Source organism: Desmodus rotundus, chromosome 4 (assembly GCF_022682495.2).
Source record: "Desmodus rotundus isolate HL8 chromosome 4, HLdesRot8A.1, whole genome shotgun sequence".
NCBI lineage: Eukaryota > Metazoa > Chordata > Mammalia > Chiroptera > Phyllostomidae > Desmodus > Desmodus rotundus.
Window position 1 is genome coordinate 101,801,387 of NC_071390.1, and position 21,476 is coordinate 101,822,862.

The window sequence follows — 21,476 nt, forward strand, 5'->3', positions numbered from 1 at the left end:
TTAGGGTATAATCCCAGCAGTGGGATTGCTGGATCAAAAGGCAGTTCCTGGAATTTCTGAGGAAATTCCATACTGTTTTCCGCAGTGGCTGTACCAGTCTGCATTCCCACCAACAGTGTACTAGGGTTCTCTTTTCTCCACATCCTCTCCAGAAGGTGTTTGTTGATTTGTTCATGTTGGCCATTCTAATTGGTATGAAGTGGTATCTCATTGTGTTGTAACTTGCATCTCTCTGACGTCTTGTGATGCTGAGCATCCTTTCATATGTCTCTGGGCCCTCTGTATGTCCTCCTTGGAGAAGTGTCTGTTCAGGTCCTTTACCTATTTTTTAATTGGATTCTTTGTCTTCCTGAAGTGGAGTTATGTGAGTTCTTTATATATTTTGGAGATCAAACCCTTGTCTGAGTTGTCATTGGCAAATATATTTTCCCATACAATTGGTTCCCTTTTCACTTTCCTGATGTTTTCTTTAGTGGTACAGAAGCTTTCAAATTTGATGTAGTCCCATTTGTTTATTCTTTCCTTTATATCCCTTGCCCTAGGAGACATATTGGCAAAGATATTACTGCATGGGATATCTGACATTTTCCTGCATATGTTCTCCTCTAGGACTTTTACGGTGTCACGACTCATATCTATCTGGAGTTTATTTTTGTGTATGGTTTGAGTTGGTGGTCTGGTTTCTTTTTATTTGGTTGGTTTTTTGCATATAACTGTCCAGATCTCCCAGCACCATTTATTGAAGAGGCTATTTTTACTCCATTTTATGCTCCTGCCCCCTTTGTCAAATATTAATTGACCATAGAGCCATGGGTTCTCTATTCTGTTCCATTGATCCATGTGTCTGTTCTTATGCCAGTACCAGACTGTTTTGATTACAGTGGTCTTGTAGTATAGTTTGATATTAGGTATTGTGATCCCTCCTACTTTGTTCTTCTTTCTCAAAATTGCTGAAACTATTCAGAGTCATTTATGATTCCATATAATTTTTTGAAATATTTGTTCTATATCTGTGAAATATATCATTGGTATATTGTTAGGGATTGCATTGAATCTATAGACTGCTTTGGGTAGTATGAATATTTTAATATTAATTCTTCCAATCCATGAACATGGTGTATGCTTCCCTTTATTTGCGTCTTCCTTACTTTCTTTCTTCAGTGTTGTGTAGTTTTCTGAGTATAGGTCTTTTACCTCCTTGGTTAAGTTTATTCCTAGGTACTTTAGCTGTCTTGTTGCTATAGTAAATAGGACTTTTTTTCCCTAGCTTCTGTTTCTGATATTTCATTGTTGGTGTACAAAAATGCCTTCAATTTCTGAATATTGTATCCCACTGCTTTGCCAAATTCATTTATTAGGTCGAGTAGTTTCTGGTGGATCCTATGGGGTTTTCCATGTACACTATCATGTCATCTGCAAACAATGAGTTCTACACCTTTCAATATCAGTTTAGCTATATCCCCTTCTGGGTGCCTTCTCACATCTGCCACCTTCCACTCCTGCCACCAGCACATAGTCAGGGGTTCCTTTGACTGCCAAATGTACTTGCACTTAACCTTGTGATCAAACCTGAGGTCCTTAGAGATTATGTTTTGTTCTGCACCGTGCCTCCGGATCATAACACAGTTCTCAGAATGCTGTTAGCATTTCAGCAATTGATAAAGTTGTTTTTTTTTAATCTAAGTCCATTGCTCTCTTTTCTGTATTCCAAACCACTTTACTCATACTTCTGCCATGGAATTTATTACTTATTCTCATTTTTGTATGTTGTTTCCTTTCCCAAAGAAACTATTAGCTCTTACTAATCTTTGCATTCCTATGGTTGACAAGTGTCATGCATTGCACAGAGTAAGAACATTTTTAATATTTGCTATATTAAAGGCCACCAAACTCGTAAAAGGTGGTGATAATATAATAAAACTATTTTGGCTTATGAACTGGTTCCAAAGACATTTCCTTTTATAACTTTGTCAGAAAGCATGCAGGAATCTTGGGGATATTGGTTTAAAGTCATTTGGCTGCAAGAAACAAATTAGTTTAAATAGAAAACAGAAGCGTTTCTTACTATAAGGAGTAAGACTGCTGTTGAAACTCTGGAATGGGTTAGACTCTGGCACTCAGTGGACCCCCAGTCTCTTGCAGAAACAGCCTGTGTCACTCCTGTCTACTTCCTCTCTGCTTCAGCCTCCCACTCACCATGATCTTCCATTCTTTCCTTCATCCTTTTCCTTCTTTTCTTTGCTCATAACAACGATGACATTACAAGGCGTAGGAGGGAAATGCTGTTGATAGGCATTCCCTAAGGTTGAAGATGGCCTCCTACAGCTCCAGAATTTGCAGCTCCCCCGTTCAAGAGAGATTCCACACTGAGACTGGATTATGTTATTCAATCCCAAATTGAGAGTAAAGGGACTCTGATTTATGCAGTTTGTGTTGAGTGCCTACTCCTTGTTCAATCAACTAGAGGGTCATGCAGCAAAAGTGTAGCTAAGGGTCATCCCTGTAAATATGGGGTGGGGAGTAGGGACCAGAGGTTAGGAAGGAAAGGAAACTAAATGGAACTAGATAGAAGGAGGCTAATACATTATCCACTATACCAAGCCCCCCCAGGAGGAATCCAGGTCAGTGGCAGGGGGTGGGGGATTAGGTGGGGAGGGAGGATCCCATACAACTATAGGGCTGGCCTTAAGTTTAATAGTCAGCGATACAATGTAGGTAGGGTAGTGTCAGGTTTGATGCGACTTGGCAAACATGAAGGGCCTAGAACTCACCCCTAATTGCATCAGATACGACCATTTATGGGTCTGGGCTCCTTTGGCAGATCCAATATTGCTCAGTGGTAGCTTGTTAAAGGGTGAGGTTTGGCCAGCAGGTGAAGGTATTGGGGCTGGGGAAAACGGAGGCTCATGACTTCTAGTGTTTTGTGTACCAGCTGAGTATCATCACCCAAATTGACTGCTTGGAAAGGCAGCACTTATTTATGTAGTTAAATGTGTTTTGGTATTAAAAAAATGAATTTCATTATATTCTATCACATTCATACCACTTGTCATGTATTTATTATAGAAGATGACATTGAGCAAGCTGTACATTCAATGTCTTGTTTGCTTTACTAATGGAAAAATGACAAAGGAAATCAACAACAACAGCAAAAAAACTCTACATGTTCTTATCTACCCTGCTGCCCATTGTCAATAGTTAACTACCTTTCTAGAGTCGTGTGGACTTTTCTAATTTGAACTCACAACTCATTGACCAGAAGGGGTCCCACGGCCGATCTAACCGTGTGCTGAAAGGCGGTGTTAGGACTACTTAGTGACCGGCACTACAGACTGCTTGTCTTCTGTCACACCTGTCCCCCAGCCACATCTCTGCCTCAACACTAATGGTGTGTTATATCCATAAGATATTTTGAAATTAAAGCAGATAGGATAGTCTTATCAGAAAAAGTAAACACTTAATACTGAAATTTTAGGTGTAGGAGAAGTGGGATCATAGAAACAGAAATGGATGTAGATACAGAACTTCCTGTCCTCTCAAATGAGAATGCTAGATAAACATCTTTATTTAAGTTGGCACATTGTGCTGAAATTCTTTTTGAAGTGTTGGGTACTACGGAATGTGGATGAGAAAAGGGGTTCTATGGAAAGTAACCGCACAGAATCATAAATTCCTAACTGGGCAGGTCCTGGTGGGTAGGCATGCCCCAGGCATACAAGTCTTTTTTTTTTTTTTTTTTAACTAAAAGGCTTATCTTTGCCTTAAGCTCCCTCTGCCCACTGTTTCTGTGTATCTAGGTTAACAAACCTCTGAAATGCACCCTTTCAGACCCCTTAAGAGAGCACTAATCTTAACTATCCTGTAATCCCATCCCTACTGCTTCCTCCCAACTCCCTGTAATCTTTCGTACATTCCCTCTGTAATCTCAAATGCATCTCACAACTGTTCTTTTCCAGAGTGTTTGAGATCTTGCTTCCTGGCATGTGTAGTCAGTTTAGTTCAAATAAACTTTTATAAAAATTCTCTAGGGGTCTGGACTTTTCTTACGTCAACAGGGATGTAAAGTTGAAGGATTGTAGCAAAATTAGTTAAGAAATATTTTAATAACTTTGGTTCCATATCCAACACCTAAAATTTTTTCCCTTCTAATTACCAAGAAATAAACTATTCTTTATCCATTTAGTTTTTAAATTCCCATGCATTCCTCTCAGATTAATTGCATGACTATTAAACTCTTCCTAAGCACACTCCTCTCCTAGCCGGGTAGTCTTCTGCAGTCAGAGCGCAGCTACCGTCCACAAGATGGCAGTGAAAGCCCACCGACACGTCCCACCACAGCAGAGAAAAATTAGTCCAGAGAGATGGGGGAGGTGGAACTTTCTAATCTGGGGCTGTTATATTTTAGAGCCTCAGAAATTGGGCTTTGTAAAAAGCTCAATTAAAAAAATTTAAAGATGTATTAATGACAAAGTATTTTCAGTAATCTAACTAGATTACATTTTCTGGGGATCTCTCCCCCCCTCCCCCAATTACAAGAGAAACTTTATTTAGATCAGAAGTAGTACAATAGAAGTGAGCCAGCGGGGCTGTGTATGCTCAGGAAACAAGTTACAAGCAAAAGAAGGGCCCTTGGAGCTCAGGAGAGAAAAAGGCAAAGCTAACAACGCACCTGGGGGAAGATGAGGGGGACGGCAAAGCCACGGGGCGTGCTCCAGACAGGGAGAGTGCACTCTGGTGATTCTTTTGATAAAACAGCATCATTCTGAACACCACTGCCTGGGTGAAGCTTGCTAAGATATGTTTAAAAGTTCTCAGTCCCCTGGTTGGTGTGGCTCAGTGGACCGATTGTTGGCCTGTGAACCAAAAGGTTGCTGGTTCGATTCCCAGTCAGGGCACATGCCTGGGGTGCGGGCCAAGTCCCCAGCAGGGGGTGTGCAAGAGGTAAGTACACATTGATGCTTCTCTCCCTCTCTTTCTCCCTCCTTTCCCCTCTCTCTAAAAATAAATAAAACTTTTAAAGAATTAAATAAAGTAAAAGAAGTTCTCAGTAGTCTTTTTAGTGAAGTTTCTTGCCTGGGAAGGGAATAGAAAGTGAAATTCCTCAATATGCTTGAAAACCCATACTGTTCCATACCCAACGAAGGCATACAAGAGAAAGTCCTCTCAATGCACATGGTCAGCTGCTGGCAAACGGATCAGCTTTCTGCCTTTGCACCTGGATACTGGACTCCTACCGGCGACCCTCTCTTCCTCTAGGACCTCCTCCACTTCTCAGCCCACTCCCTGATTATTGAGATAATTGTGATCTTAATCTTTTGGAGTTTCTGATTTCTCAGGCATACATTTTTTAAATTTTGATTATTTTATGGAAATAATGTGTTAATTTACTCAAAACAATGCCTGCTATGTAATAGGTGTTCAAAATATCAATACTCTTACCTCCAGCTGTTACTTTATTTTGAAAGTGAATATGTGGTTGAATTGCAGTGATTTGTGTCCTGTTCTCATCATTTGTGCCAAATCATCACGGAACAAAATTATATCTATGACTATTGTTTATATACATGCAGAAACTATCAAAATTTCTATATTTTGTGTCTAAAACTCATGTAATTTCAGCCATTACAATTTTTGTTGGTTTAGCCTTGTTGGCTGGTTACAACATAAAACACACATACAATACATATTCACAAAAAAACAAATGTTACCTAAGTCCACAGGGTGTCTGAATGCACCCAGTTTTCCAAACTTTGGTTGAGGGGGAAATGAGGATACCACACCTGCTGACTTCCTCTGTCCTTTCTTATGGAGAAAGTACATGGATTATATACCTGGTTTTAGCTATACATCTTATAGCTCCTTTGCAGTTCCATGGAAAACAAACTAAGATCTCCTTTTGTCTTGGAAAGTAGACAAGAAATCCCTACTTCACTCATATATCATAGATCTAGACCTAGGAAATACAAAGAGCCAGGCCTAGAAATGCCTTCTGAATTAAGTTTGTACAAACAGTCACTGGGTACCATGTGATACAGCATCTGTGGGAGTCTCATTGAAAGATAGTGAGACTACAAATAAAATCAGAAATGAAAGAGTAGGAGTTACAATGGACACCACAGAAATACAAAGGATTATACAAGAATACTATGAAAGGCTATATGACATCAAATGGGATAATCTGGAAGCAATAGACAAATTCTTAGAAATCTGTGATTTTTCTAGACTGAATCATGAAGAAATTGGAAAACATAAATAGACCAATCAATAGTAGGAAATTGAAACAGCAATGAAAAACCTTCCAAAAAAAAAAAAAGACCAGGATCAGATGGCTTTACTGGTGAATTCTACCAAACATTCAAAGACAGTATCACAAACTCTTCAAAATCAGTAGAAACTTGCTAGAATTAATTCGTTCTGGAAGGCTGTACAAGAAATGATTTGTTCGAAAACCAAATCACACCCGAGAGACGTGGGACTGATTGTACAGGTATCAGCATGAAAGGGTGGTCAGGACGAGAACTGAAGTTTTGCTGAGGACCAGGTCATTTTGTCCATGAACAGCTTGGCTGAGAATCAAGTTGTTTGATATGGGAGCCATTCCAGAACCAAGGCTTGACTGTAAAATGAAGACCAGGAAATACTTCCTAATTCATTTTATAAGGCCAACATTATCCTGATACCAAAACCTCGCATGGACAACCCAAAAAAAAGAAAATTACAGACCAATATACTAATGAACATGGATGCATCAACAAAATATTAGCAAATCAAGTACACAGCAACTGTGTGCAGGAATCTGTTGGATACATCTACTTTGCATTAGTGAAGAAGATTTTACAAGAGAAAATATTTTTGAAATAGATTATAAACCAAAAAATTCTACTTCCATCCTTGTATAAAGTACAGAGGAAAGTAAGGATCCCACAGGAAGGGCAATTTATTAGTTTGCTGGAGCTGCATAACCAAATACTACTGACTGGGTGGTGTAAATAATAGAAATTTATTTTCTCAGTTATGGAGGCTAAAAGTCCAAGATCAAGGTTTCATCAGGTTTGCTTTCTTCCGAGGCCTCCCTCCTTGGCTTGCAGATGGCTGCCTCTGACTGTGTCCTCACACAGCTCTCCCTATGTGTACACATCTGTGTCCTAATATCCTCTTCTTATAAGGACAGCAGGCATATTGGACTAGGGTCCACTCATCTGACCTCATTGTACCTTAATTACCTCTTCAAAGACCTTATCTCCAAATATAGTCACATTATGAAGTATTGGGGGTAGGGTTTTCACATATGAATTATATAAGAGGACACAATTCAGCCTATAACACAGACAATTATATTGGGATTATAGTTGGGTACACCTTTGAGGACTTTAAGGAGAGTAATAGTAGTTTTTGTAATTACTGAAGATACTGAGCTAAATGAAATCCCAATGGCAAACAGAATGACAGGTTTGGAATCTCGGGTTGGGAGAAAGCTTAGAGTACAGGAAGTTGAGCTTCCTTCTCAATCTGGGGATACCTTTTTCAGGATTCCCAGCTCCTTCTGTTTGAACATAACTCATCTATCAAAATCCAATCAGTTGTCCTTGTTCTGCCATCTGAAGGAACATAGTTACCACTCTTCAGAGACCAGCATTCAAATATTTTAGGACATTTGTCATTTTCCCAGGACCTTATCTTCTGTAGTCCAACTTCCCCCAAGAATGCCTTGACATTTTTTATATGCCAAGATATTTAAACATCTTGCCATGACAGTGGTTTTTAAAAGTGTATCCTCTCTAACTGAATTCATACGTTCAATGTTTTTTTGACTTGGCATTTTTTGAAAAGAGAATTGTGTTTCACACAATTGATTTTTTCCATGTACTTAAAGGTTATCATCAACTAGTAAAAATATATATATATATATATGTGTGTGTGTATATATGTATATATACACACACACATATATATATAACTAAATTCTCTATAGTACAGAAACACTCCATTCTTAGGACATTTTAACTTACAGTTTCATAAATAAAAATAAATGCCATATGGATGGACAGTGTGTAAACTTCGCCTGCCTCCAACAGATGGCACTGAAGATGTACACAGAAATGTTAGTGTAAATTAGAGCTTTCCAGCTCTTTGTGCCATTTCTGGCACAGGGAGAAAGTGAGAGTATTTTTGTGGGGTAAGTAAACAAGGCTGCAGTGGCTGAAGACTAGCCTGGGGGTCACCCGAAGGGTACCCCTGGCTGTCCCAAAGTCTGAGGAGGACTAATATTTTGATACATGATTTAATGCACTTCAGCCCACAGTGTGCCCTGGTATCTTGGTCAGGAATTTCTGATCTAGGTTATTTTTTTTTACTAATTTGGAATCTATAATAGTTTTATGTTTTTTAAATGTATTTTATTAGGTTTTTAAAAGATTTTATTTATTTATTTATAGAGAGAGGGGAAGGGAAGGAGAAAGAAAGGGAGAGAAACATCTACCGGTTGTCTCTCACACACCCCCAACCAGGCCCCTGACCCACAACCCAGGCGCGTGCTCTGACCGGGAATTGAACTGGTGACCATTCAGTTCCCAGGCCAGTGCTCAATCCACTGAGCCACACTAGCCAGGGCTTTAAAATGTATTTATAAATATTAATCCGAACATTTATGTTAGTGCAAGAACAGTAAGAATTTTGAAGATATTTTGAGCAAGAAAGATTTAAAGATGATGATAAAAGCAGTGATTTAAAAATGGAAACTCATAAATATACAGTGAAATGGGAAAAACACTTGAAAGTAGAAACAATTCGAAAGTGCAAAAAATAAATCATGCCATTGAGTAAATGCCATTTACAATGGACTGAGGCGTGTTACCCCCAAATTTCGTATGAAGCCCTGATTCCTCATCTGACTATATTGGACATGAGGCCTTTAAGGAGCTAACTGAGGTTAAATGAGGTTATAGGAGTGGAGCCTTGGTCTGACAGATCTTATAAGAGACACCAGAGAGAGACACATCACTCCCTACCATGTGATGACATAGTGAGAGGGTGGTCATCTGCAAGCCAGGGAGACAGCTCTCTCCAGAACCTGACCGTGTCGGTACCCTGACCTTGAACTTCCAGTATCCAGAACTGTGAGAAATAAATGTTGTTTAAGCCACCCTGTCTGCGGTATTTTGTTTTGGCAGTCCAAGCTAATACACCATTTTTATACAACAAACAATAATCAAAGTAATTCACAAAACGGAAACACTGCTGAATGTGTCAAGATGACCAGTGTCAATATCCACCTCCCATTAACCCATTAGGAGGTGGTTCAGTATCTTAAAGTCCTAAGAAAGCACCGCTACTGTAGGAAGCTAGGGCAATGGCAGGCCCATTCTCACCTGTACCGCATCGACACCAGCGGTGGTGGGGTTTGGGAATACACTGCAGCAGCTAAGAGGCTCCCTTATGATCATCAAGAAGAGGCATTTCTTTCTCAATAGACTTTCATATATAAATAAAAGTATGCCATTGGGGCCCTTGCTACTCAGAGTTTGGTCATGGACTAGAAGCAGCAGCATTAGAAATGCAGAATCCCAGGCCTTTCCAAACCTATGAAATCAGAATCTGTATTTTAATAAGATACTCAAGTGATTCATATGCACATTAAAGTTTGAGAGACACCCCTTTACAACTTATATCAGAAAGAAAAAAAAAGGGAGTAAGCTTGGTTTTAAAGCTGCAGAGAACTGGTTCGTCTTTCTGTTTGGTAGAAATGCAGATGTGGCCTAGGAAGGTAACTTCAACTTACTCTAGACTCGTGAATATTGGGACTTGTAAACAACGGAGCTTTCGGAACCTAAACTATTCATAAGTAAAAGTGTCTAAGTTTCAAAAAATAGGTTGTACAGCCCTGCTATCTTCCGAAAACAGAGTGCAGAGCATAATTTAGTTTCTCTTTGTAATTAAGGGCCAAAGCTATACATATCTGTGTATTGTTTGTATGGAAAAGAATACAATAATTAATAAATAATAAAGCAAGAATAAACTCTGTTTTGCTTACAACTATAAATTATTTTGCCACCCTGTAATTGGTGCTCGGTAAATATGCATTCCCTTCACTCAATTCCCTTCAAATACCAGTTAGAAATCCTCAGCTGGCAGGGGCTTTGCCCTGTTTATCATATTCCCCGTGGAATACATAGGGTTGTTCAACTCGATTGCTTCAGACTGCTGTGCATTTTCAGTTCTTCCATTTTTCCAATTTTGTTTTCTTTCTTGTACTTATTCTGCTAATAGTGACTATGGCTCTCAACGTGTTTACATCAACAGCATTTTCTTCCCCTGCGTTGTGATTTATTCCTAACCTGCTGTGAGCTGTGTAAGTGGATGACTAAGGAAATTACAGTATATTTAAAATAACAGCCAAATATTGTGAAAACTTTAGATAATGTCCTGTAAGTGCATGCATTATTGTGCAGAGGTTGGCTCTGTGGTAACTATTTGCCTAATAATCCCATCCTTTCTTTTTTTCTTTTAGGATCTTAGTTGTGTCATAGACAACTGAGACTTAAATGTCATCAACATAAGTGATCAAATTATTTCTTCGCATCATAATGTAAATGGCGAAACTCAACTTAGAATGCCTCACTGAAAAATCAAAGATTCACAATGAACAGGAAAAAAAATAATATAGCAAGTTTGTAGGAATAAAAATCAAGAAAAACAAATATAAGATGCAGAAATGTATCCTCATAGGATCTTTGGGGACAGATATCTTATTTATTGTTGTAACCCTAACCCCTGGCCCAGTAAAAATGCAATGTGTAAATAGAACGGATAAAGGAGATGAAAGACGAAAATTATTCCCTCTCAATGGGAGAGGGAAACCTAATAGGGAATACCACTGAAAGGTATGAGGTGCAACAAAGGTTGAATGCGCAAGCGCAGCTCTGCTCCCTCACTAGCAGTCTGCGTGCAGGTGGGCGTGCCCAGGACACACATGCCACGAGCATCTCCACGTTACCTGGCTGGCAGGCGCCTAGAGAGGACCACCCGCCACCATCCCTCAATGTGTGGCCTCCTGAGAAAGTGCTCGTCTAGCCAATACAAGTGTTGACACAAAAAATTACCCGTTGGGTATACACATTGCACAAGAACAAGAATGTTTCCCTTGGAGTGAAACGCGGAAAGGCTGGTCAGGTTAGAGCAGACATGTGAGGTGCTGGGTGAAGCAGGCACTGTTATGGCTACCGCTGAGTCCGCTCTGAGCCGTGGGTCCTTTCAGGTAGGAGATCCTGGATGACTGGGCATCCGCTCACCCCCCATGGACCAGCTACCTATGCCGGGCCCTGCAGTTTAGTGTTTCTCTGCTTCTGAGCCCTCTGCTGCAGTCATCCTTCGCCTGATCTTCAGTCAGGCCAAGAAGTATCCAAGCGTGATCCTCTTCGTTGTATTTATTGGAGCAGGAGGTACTAGGGCAGCGCTCAATTCTTACACCTGGCATTGTTCAATACAGATGTCTGTTGGGACAGAGAGAATAAACCAGAACCCTGGAACGAACTGGGTCCCAATGATCAATATAAGTTCTACTCAGTGAATGTAAATGACAGCAAACTGAAGAAAGAAGGTCCAGACTTTTAAATGCAATGTTGCACTATCAAGATGCTTGGAATGAGGTCTTCCAGAAGCCATTCGCTCAATTGTCCACTTTACTAGGATATATTTCTCCTCCAAATGCATGAAATCATGTTGGTTATTGTGTTGGGGTTTACACCAATTAATAAGTATGTTAAACTTGAAAAACAAAAGGTCAAACGTAACTTAAAAACTAGATAATTTAAAAACTGGCTGAGAAAGATGTGAAGCAAGGTTACAACAGAATAAGAACTGGACTACCATTTTTTGAGATAGAGATGGGTGTTCAGTTGTCTGAGTCTTCCACAACTTATGTTACAGAGAATGTGTCCTAAGTTGGGGATGACATAGTGGCATGCGGTCACAAGTTGACACAGAAGAATGTCCCTCCTGCACCTGTGGCAGGAATTAATTTCGAAGATTTCACTTTCCCATTGAACACAGACTTGGTCTTGCCATTTGCCTCAATATTGCCTGTCAATCAGAATTGACACAGGAATGATTATATTTGACATTGTTGGTACTTTAATCACACATCTACAAACTATCACTTTCAATGACCAGCAAAAGATTGGAGAGACATCCTGAAGAAAAGGACCACCATGTTTCAATATTAAAAAAAAAAAAAAAAAGGAAGCAATTGAGCTTAACTTTGCTATTCAAAAGCAGTGGCTCTCAAAGTTTCCCGTGGATCAGAATCCTCTGGAAAGCTGTTGGGTCCCACCTCCAGTGTTCAGTAGATCTGGCGTGGCACCTGAGAATTTGCATTTCAGACACTCTGAGATCCACCATTCTGAAGAACACTGGATCATATTCTAACTACGTAAAACTGAAAATCCTTTGAAGCAAAATAGTACATCATGTAAATTAACCCACTATAGTTTGTAATGAATAGAGCAATGGTTTGGGAGCTAAATAGAGCTTGGTTTGATCTCTGGTTCTGCCATTACAGGTTCATGATTTTTACTAAGATTACTTGAACTCTATAAGCCTTAGTTTCCTCACTGGTAAAATGGAGATAAGAAAAAAATCCCAGTTATTGTGAGGACTAAATGGGAAAAAAACATTACCTAAAATGACTAGCACAGTGCCTGGTACGTGGTAAGCATTGGATCCTTCATCCATTTCCTCTTTTTCTTCACTTACGGTAGTCATGGAACGTAAAGCAATAGAGTGAAATAACATTTTCATAAAGGTTGTGGGATCTGTCAGGCAAATCATTTTTATAAACTTGCTAGAACAATACAAGGGCCAATTAGTGGACTAGTGGAAGCAGTTAAAGTGATAAAGATTGTGGGGAAGATCTGTTAATACTGTCTCAGTCCTTCTCTTTAGGAGTCTCTCCAAAAGAGATGGGAGGCTCACCTTCCCTCCACACATCTCTAATTAAAATGGGTTTCTTACACTCAGGAGGATACATTCCAGGGGCAGAAAACCAATTGTCTAGGCACTTCCTTATGCCCGTAAGGGCAGCCAAAGCTTTTTTTCTTAACTATTTTTTCAAAGGACTCCTGGAAAGTGTTGGAATTTGTAATTGTGTAATCTTGATGAAGCAGAGTGTGATCTTTGGTTTATACGGGCTTAGGTTTCCGTGAATCTGGAAAGCCTGTGGGAAAGGGCTTGCCCTTTTTGTATATATGGAGCATGATGTAGTGTTGAAATCCTAAAACTCAAATGTTTTCCAACCACTGAAATCCTTTTGTAATTCAACCAAAAGGAAGCTTTGAGTTATTCTAAGATGATCAACACACTGTGTTTTGCATAGTCATTCGGTTATTTAGACTTATCATTCCAGAAGTATCATTTCGCTAGATCCCATTCTGAATGCGATGTTTCTGAGCAATCTCGTTTCTAATACAGAATAATGATGGCACTCTCCAAGATTCCAAGACTGCAAAACCACTTGGGTAATTGTAGTCCAGAGGTTGCTTGCAAGTTAGCATGCAGGACTGGCCAGAGATTCAAAGACTTCACTAGTGTAGACAAAGCAAACCGACTTCTGGCTTTAAATGTTACGTCTTCTGAACACCAAACCAATGAGCCAACCCTTGACAAAAACCATGAGGAAGATAAGTTTGTCTTCTAGTTTCCCTTACTCCATTTTCCCCTTTCCTTTCCCTAGAGTTATGTCAGTGGGAAAAGTTTTGAATAATGCTGTTCTGATTGAGATTTCTGTTTATCAATTTTCTGTTTATCAAACCAGGGTAGCTCCACTGAGTAAGGGTGGGTGAGGTCAATCTGGTCTGGGCTCCGGATGTCACCCCGCAGCCGGCCTCCGCCCCCGGATATAGCCTGCCCCAGTCCCCTGGTCCTACCGAGCTCCATCCCTCCAGTCCCGGGCCGGTTGCGAGGCCGAGGCCCGGCCCCGTCTCGGGCGTGGGCTCGCGGGCTCCGGCCTGCAGGGGGCGTGGCGGCGACGGGGCTGGCGCAGAGCCCACGGGGAGTCGCCGGGTGTGGGAGTCCCGCGGCTTGGGGCTCGGGCCGGGCGTGGTGGGCCAGGTTCCCCGCGCCCGCGGTGGCTAGCAGATCTTGGCGGCGGAGCAGGACCCCTAGCCGCGGTCTGGGGCGACTCCCTCGGTGACGCCGGCACGTTCCTTCCTCTTCCTCTCGCCTCTCCGGCCCCGCCTTCCCTTCCCTCCGCCCACCTCCCCGCAGCGGAGCCGCCGCCGCCGCCGCCGCCGCCGCCAGCAGCGCCGTCATGTCGGCCCCCGCCGGGTCCCCTCATCCCGCCGCCAGCGCCCGCATCCAGCCCAAGCTTGGGGGAGCCGCCGCCTCGGGAGCCGCCGCGGGCCTGGCTGCGGGCCCGGCGCCGCACCAGCAGAACGGTGAGGCAGGTGGTCGTGCGGGGCGCAGGGCCTAGGCCGGCTGGGCGGCCTGCGCGGCCGCATCCGTCGCCCCGGGCGGGGCGGGCCGGGGTGTCCCGGTCCGGGCTGTGGAGTCGGGGGCACGGGGCGGGGACCAGCAGGAGGAGGGGCGCCCTGCGCGGGGGAGGGGCCGCCCGGAATGCCGGGGACGGGACTGTTTACGTAATGTAACCCTAGGCCCGAAGCCGCTGGGGGCCTGGCGTTGCCTGGTGCGGGCGACCCTTCCCTGAATCCCGCCCGGGCACAGCGAGTTGCCTAGAGCGACCCCAGCCCGGAAAGACCCGGTCGGAGCCGAGGCTGCCGAGTGCGCGGTCTGGGGAATTCTGGGGTGGCCACCGAGCTGGGGGGACTGTGCCCTTCCCGACTCAGGAAAACTCTGATTTCTGCGGCCTGGCGAGCACGCTGCCTTGAAAGGAGCTGCAGTTAGAGCTCAAGTTTGTGGACAAAAGGGTGTAAATATGCAACCTAAGTGTAACCGTAAGCCTGACCCAATTTGGCCTCTAGATCAGTCCTTGCTGCTGCGGCTGCTGCTCCAGAGGTTGGAGTTCGCTCGTCATCGTGTTTGAAAGCGAGCAGGTGTCAAACGGGTTTAAACGAATGCCCTTAGATTGGGTGGGCTTCCCCCCCCTCCCCCAGTTGCACTTTCAGAAATACAAAAGCGTGCCGGAGTTGGCCCTGCTTTGAGGCCAGGCCTTCTTACAGGCGGCAGCCAAAGCAATGTGAAAGCCGCTTTCACACTGAGGTCGTAGGCGGTGAGAGTGCAGGAGTTTCAAGTGAAGACTCGTCACGTCTAGGATATCCATTTCCTAGTTTTGAGATGTGGAATGTTCATGGATGGGGCAGGGAAAGGCGAGACTCTCTTTATAGACTTGGTAATATTTCAGAAGAGAACCCTCCAAAGTAATTGACTGAAAACTTTGGAAAGATATCTGTCCTGTGAAAACAAAGCTACACCGGTACTCTTGAAAGAATTGTAGGACCCACCTATTTTATCCCAGTTGTTAGTGAAAATTTGCTGGGCTTTATAAATCAGTTCAGCCAACCCTTAATTTTTATAACAGATGCTTTTCAAACGTGAAGTGTATCGATTATCCTGGGAATTAGAGGTTAAATTTTTTTTTTCGTAAGTCAAAAATGATGGCTTAGCCTTAATATCTTTTGGGTCAGCTATACTTGTCAATATCGCATGCTTTACCTCCAGTTGCTGTTTAATGGGTTTGAATGTGAATAGTGCTGTAGGTTTTGTACCACTCTCTGGAATATGCATAAAGATATTTGTGAGCGGTTTTTGTTTTTTGTAAACTTGATGTAAATTATTGTTTTTGTTTCTAAAATAGCTTTGTGTATGAAGGAACTGAAACACGATAATTTAAGAAGAGATCCCAAGTCTTTTAGAATATTGTAAACCCATGTGATCTGAGGATGGTGTCTTTTCTTGATTTTTTGAATATACATTATTGTCTTAATGAAAAATTTAAAACATTTTATTGAATTTATTGGGGTGATATTGGCTAATAATGAATGATCTTTTAAGTGGCAAATATTTACCTTAGCCTTACAAATTTTATGAATGCTCATGGGATGCCAGGATATTAATTGTAATTGAGATATTAAATCTGTAAGAACAAATCAATTAATATATTTAGAAGTCAAATATAGATGATGCTTGATTTCTGCTGTTGATATAATCATTCCATTAAGGTAATCAATCCATTCCAACATTTTTGCCTGTTTACCAGTTGTGAACTCAAGATTAGCCTAGTAGTTAGGACAGAATCTCTGCCTTTTTCCTAAATTGACCCGTATTTTGGTGACAGTTGAGTTGGTTACGATCTTGAGGGATTTGATGGGTAGGGCTAGGAGGGCAAGTATTATCTCCACAGAGTTACAACATGAACAAAATGGAAATATGAAAGTGCAAGGCAAGTATAGAAACCTAGCATTCAAGAAGCGAAAAGGGTGTGGTGCTGAGTGGTAGGGAAAACCCAAGGCATTGGAGTTTAAAGGAATACTTTAAAGGGACCAGATTGAAGAAAGACCTTAAATTTTATTGTACAGAATTTGAAATTAAGATAAAGAACTAGTGTCAACTTTTTGTTGTCTTTCTGGTGGAAGAAAGTAGTTTTACCCCAGAAATAAGAAGATCAAGTCTGTTTTTGTTTTGTTTGCTAATCTTAGAAAAAAAGAGTTTTTGCTACTTAATATTGGCATCTGTAGATAATGATTAAGCAGTTATTTGCGTTGTGATTTCTTCTTTACCCTACATAAACTAGTTTGGCTTTTCATGTATATCTCTATGGAATTCCAGACTTGGTGAAAAACAAATAGGTCAGAAGTATGAGCACGAAATATCATAGAAAACAGAATTATAAAACTGGAAAGGTACCTAGAGAGCACTTAACTGGTTATCAAACCTTTTAAAACGTTTGTTTTCCCAAAGGAAATTGGGTATAGAGCCCTGACTGAGAAAGCAATAAAAAGCAGAACTGATGTGGTTAAAATAGAGGTGGAAGTCCAGGTGTTCTTGGAATGCAATCTGAAAAACACCTAGTCCACTTCCCTGATTTTACAGATTAAAATCATGACCCTGAGCCCTGACTGGTGTGGCTCAGTGGATTGAGTGCGAGCCTGCAAACCAAAAGGTCACCGGTTTGATTCCCAGTCAGGGCACATGCCTGGGTTGCTGGCCAGGTCCCCAGGTTGCACACATGTGAGAGGCAACCAATTGATGTATCCCTCTCACACCGATGTTTTTCTACCTCTCTTTCTCCCTTCCCTTCCCTCTAAAAGTAAGTAAATAAAGTCTTTAAAAAAACCATCACCCAGAAAGGTTAGTGATTTTTTCCTGTGTAAGCTGCATGAAAGAAGCAGTTTTGTCTGTCTCTTGTTCACTGCTGTATATTCAGGACCTTGAACAAATTCTAGGTGTTCATTAAACATTCGTTTTATGAAGACTAATTTTCATCCTAATTCCAAGTCCAGATCTCTTTCGCTCCTTGAAGTTTCTTTTTAGAACTTTGACATTGGAAATGTAGGGAATAGAGAGGCAGAAAACTGAGACTTCATTATAACTTTTACTTGTTTTCCAGGTTTAACTGTTAAACATGCTTTTCCCACTTATTTGAAGATAAAAGTTGACTTCTTTGAATCTATTAAATATTTCTCATAAACATTGTTCCTTGGAGTTGTATTTCTATACTTTAGTTTTCATTTAGCAGAATATAAGCTTTGGAATTATGTGTATTTCCCTATGAAGTATTAGGTGAGTATTTTTTCAGCTTTTACTCTTACTCTGACTTTTGAGAATCCTTCCAAAGCTGAGTCCTCAAACAAGGGAAGATTGTGAAATAATATCCTGGTAATGATGATGTAACTCAAAATTTCTTCCAATAGACTTGAATTGAAAGGGCCTTTAAAATTTGGTGGGGTGGTGGCTGATGGGCCAGCCAAATTTAACGATAAACCATCACTGTTTAATTTTACTTTTAGGAAGTAAATGGTGTTCATTTCTTCCTTCCATATGCCTTTTCTAAGAATGATATAGGCAGCTATCTTTTTTTAAAGTTTGTATTTATTTACTTTTAGAGAGAAGGCGAGGGAGGGAGGGAGAAAGAGAGGGAGAGGAACATCAATGTGTGAGAGATACATTGATCCTTTGCCTCTCACACACCCCCACCTGAGGACCTGTCCTGCAACCCAGGCATGTGCTCTCACTGGGAATTGAACCTGCAACCCTTTTGTTCTCAGGTGGCTGCTCAATCTACTGAGCTACATCAGCCAGGGCACTGGCAGTTATCCTTTTGTCAGTAACGAAAGAAAGATGAGATAGTAGTGGGAGTTATTTGAATTCTTTAGGAGAGATATAAATAAACATCCCATTCACTCAGCAACACTACCTGGTCAGTTAATAGGAAACCCTTCAACTTTGAGAGCACATGCAAAATTTAAAATGATATAAATCTCCCTAGTGTGTCTGAGGTAAAGTGCCTTTTGATCAGAGAGACACTTGTGTCTCAGGTTTCCAGTCTTCCTTTACAGCTAACAAGAGCAAGAGCATTGGGTCCCCTCTTGAAGATATTGCCGTGGTATTATGTAACTATCTGCATACGTAATTTCCTTCTAGGTTGATTAATAGATAGCTATCTCAAGGGACTTAAAAAATGTTCACTCCCTATGTAAACAAGTGTCTTTTGTCTAAGTTTAATCTTTTTGACTGTTGCTATACATATTTGCAGTCTTTTCATTCCCACCTCACCTCTTCTCCCAAAGGTTTCTGAGATTATATCTGTAATAGTGTTTGTAAACCACATTGATTGCGACTGGTCCCAGTATATCAGCTAACTTCATCTTTCTAATTTCATGTACAAACCCTGAAGTGTTGGATTCTAAAGATAGTGAAATAGAACAGATTCTGAGCCAATCTTCAATGGACTTCCCTGGAAATGAGAGCCATCCTCAGTCAGCAGTGTGTGTTAGCACAAATCATGTTAGATTCAGCTCTGGGGAAGCTAGTGTTTCCCATAGGCTGGGCATACTCAGGATTGTCGGAATGTGTGGGCTAGTGAAAAGGTTGTAGGCTTTGATTCAGCCTGGAGAAGATTATATAACATCTTTGAGCTTTCTTGTTGGGTTGAGGGGATTACGATAATTGAAATACTATTTTTAAAGTACCTGGTGCTTAGTAAATGAGAGTCCCTTCATTCAGTTTCCTTCAGAACACCAGGATATAAATTGTTCAGATGGCAGAGACCTTGCGAGTTTTCCTCAACATATTCCCAGTGGAAGCATGCAGTAGGAAATCAAGCGAGCAAGTGAACTTGGCTTCGTATTTATTACTGCTTCTGAAAACTGGCCATTGAACGGATGTGTGTATGGTTACCTCTCCCTACCCTTTTCTTTTGTATTTAAGGTTCAATCACTATTTTAGTCTTTCTGTTATTTTCTGCCCTCCCTTCCTCCCCCTAATCTACTCTTGGGAGGTTTCCTTTAAATAGACCATCTACCTCAGCTAGCTGGCTTGCTGGAAGTTTTCTGAAGTTGTGTACTAAACCCTGCTCGTATTAGAACTGAGCAAAATCAGAATGAAGTAAGGAGGGGAGAGGGTGTAGTAAAATGCTTTGCCTACCCCGTGGCCAAGTCTTAACTCGCTTGTTTTTTCTAGTGTTTCTGAGACACAGGTATTGTGAAATGAGCTTTGGAACCTGCAGTGCTTGGTTTCTGCACTACTTACCAGCTTTTTGAATTTGTATGAATTAGTGAGCTTTCTTTGTCTGTTTGTCTCTAAAATGGCAGTAGTGATACTTCACAGGATTGTCGTGAGAATTATATGGAGTGGTATATAGACGAGCAAGTAGTATTGTCCCTGGCGCGTAGTATTGCAGGAAAGACTATACTTAATGCAGTGAGATTTCATCCAAACAATTGCAGAGGCTGTGTCTGTAGACTGACTGCCAGCGGTGACTGTGACAGTTACCTTCGTAACCATTAGTCTTCCTTTAGAAAGAACGATCCGAGGTATGCAGATGTGATTGGGACTCCCCATTTTTTAAATCACCAAGGTTTCTAATTGCAGATCATTTTCAGTGGTGTGTATATATGTGTGTGTACACACGTGTTTCTTACGCTTGTAAAAAAATCTGTGCTTTAGCAATATTATTGATACTTTATTGGAAGGCGTAGTATACTTCAAAATATTCAATAATCAGTACTACATGTATCGTCAGGATTCTGTAAGCCTGTGACGTGCCAGGCACTCATCCTGTGGTTGCTGGATCATGAGGAGGTCTTAGGAGCAGGGGGCCAGCGTGGCACGGCATAACAAAGAAGCAGGGTCAGTCAGGGCTGACTGTTTACCGACTGGCTCAGAAGTATTTTAGTATTTTATCAGGGATGATTGTTAAAATGTATACTGACTAAATATTGACCTACTTCTTGATAGTTCAGTGATGAATGAATTATTGGGTGGGCCAAAAAATCCGTTTAGTTTTTTCCATAAAATAAAAGACACATTTTTAATTTCCACCAATAACTTTATTGATTTGGATATTTTGAGTGTGTCAGCGACTTCCCGCTATTGGTTCCTAGTGGGTAGTGGCCAGGGGTGCTGCTAACCATCTTCCAATGCATAAGACACCCCCACAGCAAAGAATTATTTGGTCAAAATGTCAATAATACCAGGAAATTTCGCAAACCACTTTTGACACATTCTATCAGTCACAGCTCCTTCTCCACATACTGCACAAATCTTTTTTTGCATTTTGGTTGCGTTTTTACTTTTCTTGAAATAATAAAGCATAATACACTAAGAAGCTGTATTTTCCTCCATCTTCAATATTAAAATGGCTGCACAAAAATTCAACAATTTTGATAAGATTTTTTTAATGCATGCTGATGTGACAGCTGTCACAATAGTCTAACAAAATTGTTTCAAATGAAGTTAAAGACAACTAAGCACTATGAACTTTTTGGCCAACCTAATACATTCTTAGATCTGATTCTGCCTCTCCAAATACAGGAGCTTGTACCTTGCTGACTTTGATATTCTTTTACAGATAATTAAAACCCTTAATCTGACTTTTAAAAAAAGTACTGAAATTTGATTCAGGGAAAAGCTGATGAAACAAATATTCTTGATATTTACAATGTTGCATCTCTGTTAAGTGGTGGTAGGAGTGAGGAAACTCATTGATTTAAAGAAAGCCTGTGACTAATTTTTTGTATAGTGCCTCAGTGTTCCATAAAATACTTGCTTTGTAAATTTTGATATTCATGTCAAGTTTGCTTAAAGCAGGAATAGAATCAGTTTTCCTTTGATATGAACCTAGTCTCTGGAAGGAGATCATGCCACCGAGGCAGACATAACTTTGGGTAGATCTTGTGATTTTAGTCTCGCTAAGCAGACCCATTGAAAAGGTATATAGACTATTTATGAAACAAATTTTTGTTTACTTCTTAAGTCATTTTGGCACCAGTGAGTAGATGCATTAGAACAATCTATTTCCCTCTGTT

At 41.0% G+C, this 21,476-nt stretch overlaps 1 protein-coding gene across 7 annotated transcripts in view; it reads left to right on the plus strand.

Moving 5' to 3' along the window:
• The first annotated feature begins 14,185 nt into the window (after positions 1 to 14,185).
• Positions 14,186 to 21,476, plus strand: part of SEC24B (SEC24 homolog B, COPII coat complex component) — an 89,595-nt gene continuing 82,304 nt past the window's right edge. For 5 of the 7 annotated variants that reach the window (XM_053922415.1, XM_053922416.1, XM_053922417.1 and 2 more), the window contains exon 1: positions 14,279 to 14,429. In XM_053922415.1, the coding sequence (XP_053778390.1) occupies positions 14,303 to 14,429 (127 nt within the window). In that variant the 5' untranslated portion in view covers positions 14,279 to 14,302. Of the gene's footprint in view, positions 14,430 to 14,677; positions 15,045 to 21,476 lie in introns of those variants that run through there. The other 2 variants (XM_053922420.1, XM_024551141.4) reach the window with 2 other exon arrangements.